This window comes from Zingiber officinale, chromosome 3A, assembly GCF_018446385.1.
Source record: "Zingiber officinale cultivar Zhangliang chromosome 3A, Zo_v1.1, whole genome shotgun sequence".
NCBI lineage: Eukaryota > Viridiplantae > Streptophyta > Magnoliopsida > Zingiberales > Zingiberaceae > Zingiber > Zingiber officinale.
The window spans coordinates 131513236-131525845 of record NC_055990.1 but is presented as its reverse complement, the minus strand read 5'-3'; the positions used below and the strand labels follow the sequence as shown (position 1 = coordinate 131525845).

Genomic DNA, 12610 nt, shown 5'->3' with positions numbered 1-12610 from the left:
TTTTATCATTGTCCCATCACATTCTTATTAGCAAATCAATGCTCCTCCTTTCACGAGCTGTTTCAATTTAACGACGATCCTTATATCCCCCTAAACCCTAAATCTTTCTTATTTCTTTACTCTTCATCTTCCTCAACTCACTTTCTGGTGATTCTCTCTTTCGACTTTCTCCAATGAGGAATTACTAGCTCCTTGGTACGCTCAGACGCATTCTTCCTTTAGTACCATCGATCGAATTTCCATTTGCTCTCAGTACGAAATCCTTAAAGAATATCATATCAAGGTACCGCACCCTGAGGCTTATCCCCATCTTCCTCTTGATGACTATGTTACCTTCTTCAAAGATCAATTGGTGGCAGGTTTATGCTTCCCTATTCCTCCATTCTTATCGGAGATAAGCCAGTATTTCGGTATTCCTTTATAACAATTTGCTCCGAATGCTTTTCGATATCTATAAAGGTTGTTCATGTTATTTCGTCTTTTCAGTATCCCTCTCACTCCTCAAAACTTCTTCATGTTCTCTTATCCAAAAAAAATCGGAACCGGGAGTATTCCTCTTCCAATCTCGTCCCAAGATGTTGTTCTTTACAGACATGCCCTCATCCAACAAGGGTTGGAAATCACGTTTTTTCTTTATAAAATTTTCTAGACCTATTGCATGGTCTACCCCATGCTAATCTTCTTTCTGCCCTCTTCATGATATAAAAGAACTTCATCAACAACCAGTCTTTTTTTATTATTACAATAGATTGCTTAGTCACGACTTTTTTATTCATGAAGGGATACGTAGTGATCTTCTGTATCTTTGTGTCCTGAGCTCTGTTCAAAAGAGATTACAATGTTCCTTTGGTAAGTTTTGACATCTTAACTATTACCCTTTTACTAACTAAAATACTCTTTTATTTATTGTAGTGGATGCTGTATTCTGAGCTCTGATTGACAAGGAAATTAATCTAGAAGAGGAGGTATTACTGGCTAAGGAACGAGAGCTCAATGCAGAGCTTAATGCCGAGCCAGTTCAACCTTTTGATACTCCTTTGTCTGAACCCTCTATCCAACCCGTGATCGCTTCTAGCTCTCACACCATTTCCGAAGAGACGCCAACAAATTTAGCACCATGCGAGAGGACACCCCTTTGGAGCTACAAAAGCAGACACCGGAAACTACTCCTACAAGAAAACACCCTAGGCGACGATTAACCTTAGCGCCCCTCCTCAAGAAATGAGTTATTTCTGTTCCTGAAGATATGCTTATAGGAGATATTCAAATCACTTCTCCTGAACCTACCCTATCTTCCTTATATCTTATTCTCGCTTCCCCCCTATTCATCCCCAGGAAGACCCTTCCATTCAAAGTGCTGAGTTTGTTATGTCCTTCCCAGAACAGATTCCTTTACCCCCCCAAGAAACTCAGGATCCTCCTTTTCTCTTTTCTCCTCCTTCACTTCACACTTCTTTATCGTCCTCCTCCACATCTTCTTCCACCCTTCCAATATTATTCTCTTTATCTTCTTTCACATTAGAGGTTGAGAAATGTTGTTTCCTCTATTTATGCAACAACTAGAGACTAGTTACATAATTTTATCATTTTATATAGACAAATGGATGAGACATTTTTTTATTAAAAAAAATTAGTATGATTCTGAAGACATCTTCAATGTAAGATTTATAAGAGGTTTGTAAAATCTAAAAAGCTGAATAAAAAATGTTCAACTATTGTAGAGATGAGGTTTGAGGTTTTAATTTAAAAATAGTAGTGAAAATATAAATATATTCTTTTGTCTTGAATTTAATATAATATTTATGAAGTCCTGCTCATGCTATGAATTAGATAATAAGAAAGCTCATTTAGAGCTTTAATCATTGAAAATATTTTTAATAAATTTTCATATTATTAATGTGATATAATAGGATCCTAACAAAATTTATTTAGAGCTTTTATCATTAAAAATATTATGATAAAATATATCTCAGTCTTAATTTTTATTCAAATATATATATATATATATATATATATATATATATATATATATATATATATATATATATATATATATATATATATATATATATATATATATATATATATATATGAGAATATTATTAAACTAGTGTATAAACTTCTGTACAACATGACATCTATTAACGAGACGAAAATGGAATTGACAACTTGGAACGTCGAAGTTTTTTATTCTCTAAACACGGAAATAATATGAACTCGTGAAGACATTTTATTATCGGGTTTATTTAGTAAATGTAACCGTCCCATCAGTCTCCTCGGGTCGCGCGGCCTACACTGCCGGTTGCACTCCACCAAAACCCTCCCTTTACCCTTTCCATTCCACCGCTACTTTGACTTTCGATTCACTTCCCCCACCCATTTTCCTCTCCTCGTCGCCGATCGCAATCGGGAATCGTCCCGGATATGCACAAGAGCCGGCTCCAGGAGCTCTGCCAGCGCCAGCAATGGTCGCTTCCGGAGTACGCCACCTCACATGACGGCCCTGCCCACAATTTCCGCTTTAGCGCTACCGTCACCGTCAACGGCTCCTCGTTCCACTCCCCCGATCTCTCCCGGACATCCAAGGAAGCTCAGAACAAGGCCGCGCTGGTCGCTTTCGAGCAGCTCTCTGACGTGGTCCCGCAGTCGCCGCCCGTGGACTTACCACCGCCTCCAACCCCTGCACCGGCCCTTCCTATAGATCTTGGTGAGCTTTTCTATTCTTGTATCTTGTATTTTGCGTCTGGGAGTGCTTTTTCGACGGGGAAGCTCGGTTGATTAATGGTTCTATGGAATATGCGCATTGCTTGAGGCGGAATTTTAAATCAAATTTCTTCTATTTGATCTTTGTATTTGAAATCGAAGTTTTTCCATTTTTTAAGTTTTGCTAACATTTTTTTCTCTTGTTTTTTCTTGTTTTGTGTAGGTTTCCGTTGTGTATAGCTAGCGTAGCATAGAGAGGCATCTTCTAGTTTAGTGGCTTAAAATTGACTGAGTATGTAAATTAGTTATAACTTTCAGGCATCATGTTTGCTTTCATTTTATCGATAATTTGCTTAATTCAAGTTTTTCAAATCACCATTTAGTACTCTGCTTATCTTCATATGCATATATCTCTTTTTATGGTGGATTACTAGCTTTGGATTGTTGCTCTAGTTGCCCCAGCAGATTTTTCTAATGCAATTCGAAAATAAATAAATAAACTTTATAATATCAAAACATCCTCTAAAGTTTTTTTTTTATTGATCTTGTTAAGTGAGACATGATATAAATTTACTGTATAGCCAAGATTTTGAAAAGACATCTGGATGTGTGCAGTAGGGTCAACACATAGTGTGTAGGTTGCTCGCAAGCACAACATAATCATAACCTCGATACAGAATAGGGTGTCGCTGAAAATTGTATGGACAATTTTTTTTGGAGTTTTTATAATTTAAACAATGTTTAAGAACTTAATTAATCTAAACAATCACACAATAGATACAAGAACTTAATGAATAATACCAGAAAAATAAGATTTTAATTCCTCTATGCTTAAAAAACATTATTTGTTGTTTTCTCAATAGAATAATCTGCCCCTTTTGGTGTTACATTTTCTTAAAATTATCAATCAACTAGTTATTTGCACTTTCTTCCGCTTTTTTGTAGCCAATGGATTATGGATCTTGTTTGGCCTTTTGTACTCAAGGTTTCTTTTGATTTTTTGTTGTTCACTCAAATTTGCAGGGATGCTACATAAAGTCAACCATTTATCATTTATTTTTTTCCTGTCCAACATATTCCATTGCTTGTAACTTGTAAGATGATTATGCTTGATAAGAATTTACTTGATCCAATCTAAGATGTGATCTACATGTGGTCACATATTGCTATATATCTACATAATTGGTAGATTAATTTTGCTTTTATTTTGATCAAATAATGATGGTGCATATCACATATGCATACTGCAAAGCCTTGCATAGCACATGCTGCTTTTTGAAACAATTTTAGTAGCCCATGTTATTATCAATTTATATCCTTTTTCAGATAAATTTTGATAATTGATATACCAAAGTAAATAAGAGCAACTTTATTTTCATACAAATAAAATTCCTGCTTGCTAGATGGAGATGAGAAATTTTGTGATGTGTGCCTGGTTGTTCCTTGTACATTCCGACTTCAGAATGTTCTCTGCACTTGTAAGACCTGTTCATATTAAGCATGCTAAGTATATGGTCATGCAGTGATTTACATGTGATATTCTAATAATTTACTTATGCTAGTATAATATTGACAATTTGTCCTATAAATTTAAACATTTGAAAGTCTCCATAGGAAACTATTCCATATAATTGTACCATAAAACTTAGATGACAAAATTTCTATGATAAATAGTTTTTAAACTAGTTAGATAATTTTATTTTCGGTGGAATATTTTGAATGCTAATTTACTTGGGAAGAAGATGCTATATGTTTGAGTGTGTTACCATCTCATTTTTTCCCTTCACCTTGGTTTGGATCAATGAAATCATTAGTTTTTGTGTCTTAGGTACCTCTTTTCTTTGACACTCTATAGGATCTGCTATTTTATTCAAATTCTTTCAAGTTATCATTGAGAACTATGTGAAAAGTTTTTATGCCTTCAAGCAATTCCAGTTATGATATATGACTTTTTTTTGAATAGTTGGGTGAGAAGTATATAATCATGGACTCAATTTGGAGATCAATTTAGATTTTTATTTTCAATTTGATATTGTTGAATTAAAAATTTTTATATGTTCTTTGATATTCAAGAGCGGTAAAAGTTCGTTTTAGTTTTTTTCAAAAAAAAACATAAAGCCTTTAAAAGTTCTTTTTAAATATTAGAGGTAAAGCAGACTTTTTCTTTGACGATTTGATCTTATTCCAAGTCTATAAATGGGATTAGGATCCCATGAATTTGTTAATCTTTTAGTTTAATAATATTTTCCCTCTAAGGTGAGTCTAAAGTCTGAGCTTTTCTGTGTTACGATATTCTTGTTGCATCAGGCATGTTTTCGTTCTTGAAATTGGACTGGACAATCACAAATAGAACTTAGCCTTGGACTACTTTGGGCATGTTATTTCTATTTTAATTTTTTTGCTTTTGTTTATTGGATAAAACAAATTTTACAAAATGTGTTTTTTTAGTTTGTATTTTTGTTGGGGTATTTATGCCCTCCTCATGCAAGAGATTTATCTTACTGTTATGAGCTGGAAATTTTCAGAGCTGATGGAAGTTTGCTCAAAAGTTTTCCATCAAGTTTCTTATATATGGTTTAACTTTACATCTTTTTGCAATATATTATCATTGCCACCGAGCAGTGGTTGTTCCAAATATTATGGACTCTTTTAAGATATATATATATAATTAGCAAAATATTTCTTAATGCCAAATAGGATCATGGAAGATGATTAATTAACTATTTATTGAAATTAATGTTGTTACTTCAGTGGAAAATATTTTTTCCCAGTGTACAGATGTGAAATTCAGGTGCTTTAAAGAATCCTAAATTTCAAATAAATATGGTTTGTGAATTAGTATAATCTAAAGTTAGTTCTGTTTGTAACTCTATCATGTATTTCCACAAGCTGCTATAATAATGACATTTTGTTGAATTTGTTGAAAGGCAATCAAGTTTCATACAAGAACCAACTTCAGATATATCTTCAGAAGCAAGCTAAATGTCTACCAACATATACCTATGTTTGTCATGCTCTTCAATTCAAAGTTACTGTTAAAGTTGATGAGCAAACATTTGAGAGCACATCATATTGTTATACTGTTAAGGAAGCTTAACATTCTGCTGCAAAAGTTGCTTTGATGTCATTGTTTGGTGATCAGCAGGTGCAAGGGTTCAGCTTTTTAAGCATTATTTTTTTTACAATCAACAATTGGCTCTGATTCATTAATTTGTTTTTTTTTTCTTTTGCAGGATGATGGCATTATGTACAAGAATCTATTGCAGGAATTAGTACAAAAAGAAGGGTTGCCTATGCCAGAGTATAACACAACGAGATATGGTGAAAGTCATGTTCCTACTTTCTCTGTCACTGTTGAAATCAAAGGCAAATTATTTCAGGGAGATGCAGCGAAAACCAAGAGACAGGCAGAAACGAATGCTGCAAAGATCGCATATTCTTATCTTTACCAAAGTAAGTTACGATTTTCCCCCTCAAATATGTCATTTTATGGTTTCTCAGTAGGGGCAGTATGGATGGTAGTCATCCCCACCCATACTATCCTAAAACTACTTTTTTCCTGTCTTGTTAGAAACTTTAATAGTATTACCCCCGGTCAAAATATGATGGTAAGGGTTGTGTGAGATTATTTAATAATTTTTTTTGTTTTATAATTTACTTTAGAAATTTGTTTAACTCATGGAGAATTGTATATATTGTTTAGACAATCAGCTCAAGTGATTTTGAAGTTATTTTGATTCTTTATCTAGCTATTCTATATGGAATTAAAAAAATCAGTTTTATTTAATACCTTTCAGGTGGTCAAGCAGATTTTCTTCCCATTTATCTTCAATATTGGAAGAGCATATGGAATCTGAACCTGCTGCTTCAACATTAGTGCCAATAATCAACACAAACTCTTCAAAGACAGGTTGTATTGGTGTGTAGATGATTTTCTTGTTTAGCTTATTCTTCAACTTAAGTATACTTGTCTATGCATGGTCTGAGCACTATATAATGTATAAAAACCACATATAATGCTTATAAATTGAGCGTCATTCATATACTCCATCTTTCATCCAACTCATGAGTAGCTATAACAATTTTGCTTTTGGCATACATAATGAAGTCTTAAACGCTATGGTATGGATTTTTATCAAGTCTGATTATAATTGCTAAAATTTTGAAGTTGGTGGTGCAGAAGATGAACATGACCATGACCATGACCATGTACAGAAGCAAGAACCTGGAAGTGAAATTAAAATTAGTGAAATCCTGCAAGGTGGACCATTTTACATTCTCTAGTTGTTCATCATGTTTGTTTATAGTTAGCTAATTGAGTTGCAACTGATCTTGGCCATGTCAAGAATCAAGAATCTGCAAGTGCCATTACAATTAAAGAAATTCTGCAAGGTGAATCATTGCACTTGCAATATTAATCAAATTCCAATTTCAATTTGCCTTTATTTTTTTTTTTTTGCATCTGATCATGGGTAGATGAGCATGATCCTATGGAGAAGCAAGGGCATACCAGTGCTAGTAAGAATGGAAAACAACCCCTTCAAGATCTCCCTGAATCTGGCAGCTCAGGATCATCCTACAGTCCTGACTGCTCCACTCGTCATAACTTCACAAGCGCTCACAGTGAACTTCCCATGCCGGGAAGCAGTCGCTCAATGCTGTGCAATAGGGTCCAAGTTTATCCTCGCAAAGCTGACGTGGTTTTGCCTGAAGGTGGAATCGTTCTACCCTTCAGCGATGATAGCTGGGTCGCCGTCAGTTTGGACTTCTAAAATCCATCAAGGCAATTGTTCTTTAGGCAGCAGACCTTGTCATGTTATAACAATGCGATAGTGCACAGACAGCTTCCTGGGTCATTGCTACGTATGCTCTTTCTTTCCATATCAGTATGTGAAAGACATCTTATTACACATGGTTTGTGGCTTGGATTGATTTTGATGAGTATTGTTTTCCTTTTTCTTTTAATATTATCATCTATGCTTTTGTGCCCACGAATACTACTATGCGTTTGCATTTTGGAGTTGCCTTTTAATGCATATGCTATGAACCCTTTCATATGAACTATTTTATGCTATGAATCCTAGGACGGGTTAGCGGGGGCGTTGAGGACGAGCGTATTCGTTTTTTTTTTATCATAATTTATGAAATTTTCTTGCCTTCAAAGTTCAGAGTATAGCAGAGCCTGTCACCACTGGTAGATTTGCAAAATTGAACCATTTAGTACTGGTGAAGCCAGCATAAATACTCTTTGACATGATGATTTTATTTTGATTTTCTAATTTATTCTTTTCTAACAGTGTGCCTTCAAAATATATTTATTGAATTAGTTTGCATCAAATATCTTAATCTCTTGAGTTTCTTTTTTACTATGTTGTGAATGAATTCATTGTGCCTTCAAAATAATTTTTTTAGCATAAATAAATTCGTTTTTTGAAATTTTGCTATTTTTAAAAAATTAAAATTCGAATTTTGTTTTCTAATTAACTTAAGTCAAATAAGAATTTTGTAAGGCTGACAAGGCACCGAACGGACTGTAAATGGAAAAGCGTGGGACCTACCTGTTAAACCTAACTCTTAGCCAATAAAAAACAAGATTAAGAAATCAAACTCTTCTTACCCTAATAAATAGATCGTTGGTTTTTAGTTTTTTGCTCTTTGCTTTGCCGCCGTTCAGGGCGAGAAGAAGAGCGTAGAACCCTAGTTGAGACCATGGTCAGTTATACGTTGGTTCTACCGGTTGTTTCGATCTTGAACAACCTTTTCCTACTTTTGAGTAATTAGTGGATTTTTTATTTTTATTGTTGCTGTCGCTGGTCGCCATTGAGCATTTCCAGTATATTCTTCGTGCTCTGAGCACGAGCGAACGTTGATGGGAAGCAGAAGATCGCATGTTCGCCCTTACCTCAATCAAAAGTATTGGCCGCCGCCGCTTCGCCAATATTGTTTGCAAGAAGGCCGACGTCGCCAATATGGATCTCCCGGTTGTTTTGATCTTGAATTGCCTTTTCCTTCTTCCGAGTAATTAGTTGATTTTTTTGTTTTTTTTTTTCAGTAGTCGCTGATCGCCAACGAGGATTTCCAGTATATTTTCGTGTTCTGAACACGAACGTTGATGGGAAGTAGAAGAGCATGTTCGCCTTTACCTCTATCAAAGGTATTGGCCGCTGCTTCGCCAATATCGTTTGCAAGAAGGCCGACGTCGACATTAACAAAAGGTTGTTCTTTTATTCCTATGGATTGCTATCCTTGGAAGTTGTTGATCCTAGTGTTCCTTTAAATATCTTTGCAAGTTCATCTTTTTGTTACAGTGAAAGGATCTAAAAGTTTTTTCTTTCTAAATATTCTTTGATTAAGCTACTGCAGAGTAATTTTCTTAATTTATTTATTTGCGCTAGTAAGTTTTACTTTTCTGTAGGACTGACGAGCTTTCTGCTGTTGGACTTCAGAATATGATGACAGTTGTTGCGAGCCCATGCCAGTTCAAGATTCCTGATTGGTTCTTGAACAGGAAGAAAGATTACAAAGATTACAGGTATTCTCAGGTTGTTTCAAATGCCTTGGACATGAAGCTGAGGGATAACCGTGAGAGGCTAAAGAAGAGAGGGTTAGCTTATCCTAAAACTCTATAAGTTTCTTGTTAGAATATTTCAGTAAATTTTGTCTCTGGATTGCACATTGCTACTAATCCCTTGAGTTTGCAAAGCAATGACTTCAGACTCTTTACTCTTTGTTCTTTGTTACGTTGAATCTGCACTCTGATTCTACTTTTCAAATTGTTTCTTTTTTTTCTCTTATGAATTCAAATTGAATTGCTTAACATTTTTTTTCTTTCCAAGTTAAATATTTTTTGGATCAATAGGGCAAAATTGATGTTCGTCTCAAAATATGATCCAAACAGCTACTTCGGCAATGAATTGATACTTGTTCGTCGCCATTCTCTCCACCTCCCTGCTAATAATTCCTAAGCAGACTCCAGCCATTGCCGACAACCGTAAAAAGAACCAAAATTTTACAATCTTTCCTCTATAATCAACGATGTGAGCAACAAAGGTTGGAGCTTAGACAACCTAACTGCTGGTTTCGGATCAGTACAACTCACTGAACACCTGGTGGAGCAAGTGATACTTTACCTCAAGGAACCCATTGACACAAAAAAGGCGCTAACTTTCTTCCACTGGTGCTCCAAGACCAAACATTTCGAACATGGTTTGCGATCTTATTGCTTCATTGTTCATGTCCTTGTTCGTTCTGGCCATCTTATCGATGCGCGTGCTTTGCTGGAGTCGGCAGTCAGCAAGTATACAGAGAGAGTTGCATCTCAACATGCATCGATTGTGGAGGTGCTTCTCAGCACTTACGAAGCAGTTTTTCCCGGACATCATGTTTTTGATCTTTTGCTGTAGGTGTATTCGAAGAAGAGAATGGTCAATGAAGCGTTTGATGCTTGCAGATACTTGGGAGATCATGAGCTGGACGCTAATATAATTAGCTTTAGCACAATGCTTCATGTTTCATAGAGATCTGATCAGAATAATTTGGCTTGGAAGATCTTTGAATATATGTTTGTAAGAAGAATATACCCAAACCAAACAACGACTGAAGTTATGATTGATGTGATGCTCAAGGAAGGGGTTTTGCCAAAGTTAGTGAGTGTTTTAGATAGAATTCGTGGGAGTAGATGTGCCCCTGGCATTATTGTGAACACTACACTGGCTTTTAGCATCATTGAGGAGGATAGGGCTGAAGAAGCAATCACTCTTTTGAAGAGAATGCTGCAAAGAAACATGATGTTTGATGATATTGCATACTCTTTGATTGTGGCTAGCTATTGCAAGTTGTGCAAACTGAACTCGGCACTTCAATCCAAGGACGAATTGATCAACAGGGGATGCAGCTTGAATTCATATGTTTACACTTGTCTAATAGGATTTTATTCCGAGACAGAAAGAATCGAAGAGGCTGTTCAAATGATGGAAGAGATGGTGTTAATAGGACTGAAACCATATGATGAGACATATAATCATCTGATAGTTGGTCTGTAGAGAAATGGGTGGACAAATCAGTGCTTGAGATATAGTGAAAAAATGCTTGAAGGTAGATTTTTGCCTAGTCTTGGTACTTGCAATGAGATGATAAAGACACTCTGCATAGCAGGAAATATTGAGGAAGGCAACAGAACTCTGACATCTTTGTTAAACATGGGGCTTGTCCTTGATCAGGAAATATATTTGATTCTAATTGATGGCTATGGAACTACGGGAGATTCTCAGAAAATTATTACACTTTACTATGAGATGGTGCATATGGGTCTTGAGCTCAGTATGAGGGTCCATAAGTCCTTGGTTCAAAACCTCTGCAAATGTTGAAAAATGAGTGAAGCTGAGAAATTTATTGGCATTTTGGGGAGGAAAGGTTTGACCCCTGCTAGCTGCATGTATAATTCATTGATCACAACATACTGTAACAGAGGTGGTATACAGAGAGCACTTATTTTCTATGATAAGATGATTGAAAAGGAGTTGGTGCCATGTTCAGATGCTTTAATGCTTCTAGCAAAGAAAATGCTGTAAATAGCTGAAATTTACAGCTTATCATAGGTTAGATGTGCATGATCCTGTACAGGAATGAGAGCCAGCAATTGCAATTTAGAAAGGTCAAACCCAACTAGATTAAAACACTATAGTTAAGGTTTTTTTTTTTTATCAATTCTGATTATAATTTCTAAAATTTTGAAGCTGATTGTGTATAGGATGAGCATGACCATGCACAGAAGCAAGAACCTAGGAGTGCCATTTAAATTGGTGAAATCCTGCAAGGCGAACCATTATACATTATGGCAAAAGGCGAAACGCTCACCCCCAGCGCCCTCGCCGTACCCGACTCAAGGTCATCACGGGGAGGTAAATCGTAGCATCCGAGCGGGCATGTGACGGACATGGTGTAATACGAGGATAGGGGATTTATTCCCCAACTCCCCCGAGGATCGACCCTGCCGCCTCATTATGGCAAGTTCCGCCACATACCAACCCGAATGACCCACAGGATCAAGACGAACCATTATACATGCTACAGGTCATAGGTGTTCATCATGTTTGTTTATAGTTAGCTAAATGATCTGCAGCTGATCATGGCCATGTCGAGAATCAAGAACCTGCAAGTGTCACTACAATTGAAGAAATTCTGCAAGGTGAATCATTCGCTTTCAATATTAATTAAAATCCTATTTCAATTTGCCTTTTTTTTTTTGAGCATTTGATCATGGCCAGATGAGCATGATCCTGTGGAGAAGCAGAGCGTATCAGTGCTAGTAAGAATGGAAAACAACCTCTACAAGATCTCCCTGAATATGGCAGCTCAACATCATTCCTACAGTCCTGACTGCTCCAGTTGTCATAAGTTCACAAGCACACAGCGAACTTCCCTTGCGCGGAAGCAGTCTCTCGCTGCTGTGCAATAGAGTCTAAGTTTATCCTCATGGTTTTACCTGAAGGTGGAATCGCTCTACCCTTTAGTGATAATAGCTGGGTAGCGGTCAGTATGGAATTTTAAAATCGATCAAGACAATTGTTCTATACTTTTAATATGGTCATCATCTATACTTTTGTGATACTAATATACATTTGCATTTTAAGGGAGATGTCGTTTGATATAGACGCTTTCATCTCTTTCATATGCATTGTTTGTGAACTTTTCATGCCCTCAAGAAATTACAGCATTCTTGCATGTTTTTCATGGAATAAGAGTTAGTGCGATGTACAATTGGATTCGGGTTCCATATTTTTATTGAACTAATTTGCATCAAATATATCTTAGTATCTTAAGTGTCAATATAAAATTTTGACAATAATTCATTGTGCCATCAAAATAAATCGCAAGTATAAATTAATTTATTTTTTAAATGCTTGTT

The 12610-nt window shown here is 35.9% G+C and overlaps 3 protein-coding genes across 9 annotated transcripts; all 3 read left to right on the top strand.

Moving 5' to 3' along the window:
- Nucleotides 1-2255: 2255 nt before the first annotated feature.
- LOC122052455 (double-stranded RNA-binding protein 1-like) lies at nt 2256-7700 on the top strand. Of its 7 annotated transcripts, XM_042613980.1 has the most exons (8): nt 2256-2707; nt 2927-2995; nt 5631-5848; nt 5937-6156; nt 6501-6613; nt 6872-6964; nt 7030-7095; nt 7180-7700. In XM_042613980.1, the coding sequence occupies exons 5-8, from the start codon at nt 6550-6552 to the stop codon at nt 7473-7475; spliced, it is 519 nt and encodes a 172-aa protein (XP_042469914.1). In that variant the 5' UTR covers nt 2256-2707; nt 2927-2995; nt 5631-5848; nt 5937-6156; nt 6501-6549; the 3' UTR covers nt 7476-7700. The 7 variants fall into 7 exon arrangements, 4 of the variants coding, with proteins under 4 accessions (XP_042469914.1, XP_042469916.1, XP_042469913.1 ...); XM_042613982.1 differs by lacking the exon at nt 2927-2995 and having other exon boundaries at nt 2260-2707; nt 6884-6964; XM_042613979.1 differs by lacking the exon at nt 2927-2995 and having other exon boundaries at nt 2260-2707.
- A 1099-nt stretch (nt 7701-8799) lies between these two features.
- LOC122050668 (40S ribosomal protein S18-like) lies at nt 8800-10220 on the top strand. Its single transcript, XM_042611559.1, has 4 exons — nt 8800-8918; nt 9119-9307; nt 9563-9626; nt 10107-10220. The coding sequence occupies exons 1-4, from the start codon at nt 8833-8835 to the stop codon at nt 10218-10220; spliced, it is 453 nt and encodes a 150-aa protein (XP_042467493.1). The 5' UTR covers nt 8800-8832.
- Nucleotides 10221-10307: 87 nt separating this feature from the next.
- On the top strand, nt 10308-12160 carry LOC122050667 (pentatricopeptide repeat-containing protein At1g66345, mitochondrial-like). Its single transcript, XM_042611558.1, has 4 exons — nt 10308-10737; nt 10798-11022; nt 11825-11890; nt 11970-12160. The coding sequence occupies exons 1-4, from the start codon at nt 10308-10310 to the stop codon at nt 12158-12160; spliced, it is 912 nt and encodes a 303-aa protein (XP_042467492.1).
- The last annotated feature ends 450 nt before the right edge of the window (nt 12161-12610 follow it).

Bases quoted from the DNA above. Each gene is read 5' to 3' on its own strand.
- LOC122052455 (XM_042613980.1), top strand. From the start codon at position 6,550: ATGGAATCTGAACCTGCTGCTTCAACATTAGTGCCAATAATCAACACA. The intron at 6,614-6,871 runs GTTGTATTGGTG...AAAATTTTGAAG, and splicing joins CACAAACTCTTCAAAGACAG to TTGGTGGTGCAGAAGATGAA. The intron at 6,965-7,029 runs GTGGACCATTTT...ATTGAGTTGCAA, and splicing joins AATTAGTGAAATCCTGCAAG to CTGATCTTGGCCATGTCAAG.
- LOC122050668 (XM_042611559.1), top strand. From the start codon at position 8,833: ATGTTCGCCTTTACCTCTATCAAAGGTATTGGCCGCTGCTTCGCCAAT. The intron at 8,919-9,118 runs GTTGTTCTTTTA...ACTTTTCTGTAG, and splicing joins GACGTCGACATTAACAAAAG to GACTGACGAGCTTTCTGCTG. The intron at 9,308-9,562 runs GTTAGCTTATCC...TTGGATCAATAG, and splicing joins GAGAGGCTAAAGAAGAGAGG to GGCAAAATTGATGTTCGTCT.
- LOC122050667 (XM_042611558.1), top strand. From the start codon at position 10,308: ATGATTGATGTGATGCTCAAGGAAGGGGTTTTGCCAAAGTTAGTGAGT. The intron at 11,023-11,824 runs GTATGAGGGTCC...AATGATCTGCAG, and splicing joins GCATATGGGTCTTGAGCTCA to CTGATCATGGCCATGTCGAG. The intron at 11,891-11,969 runs GTGAATCATTCG...GATCATGGCCAG, and splicing joins AATTGAAGAAATTCTGCAAG to ATGAGCATGATCCTGTGGAG.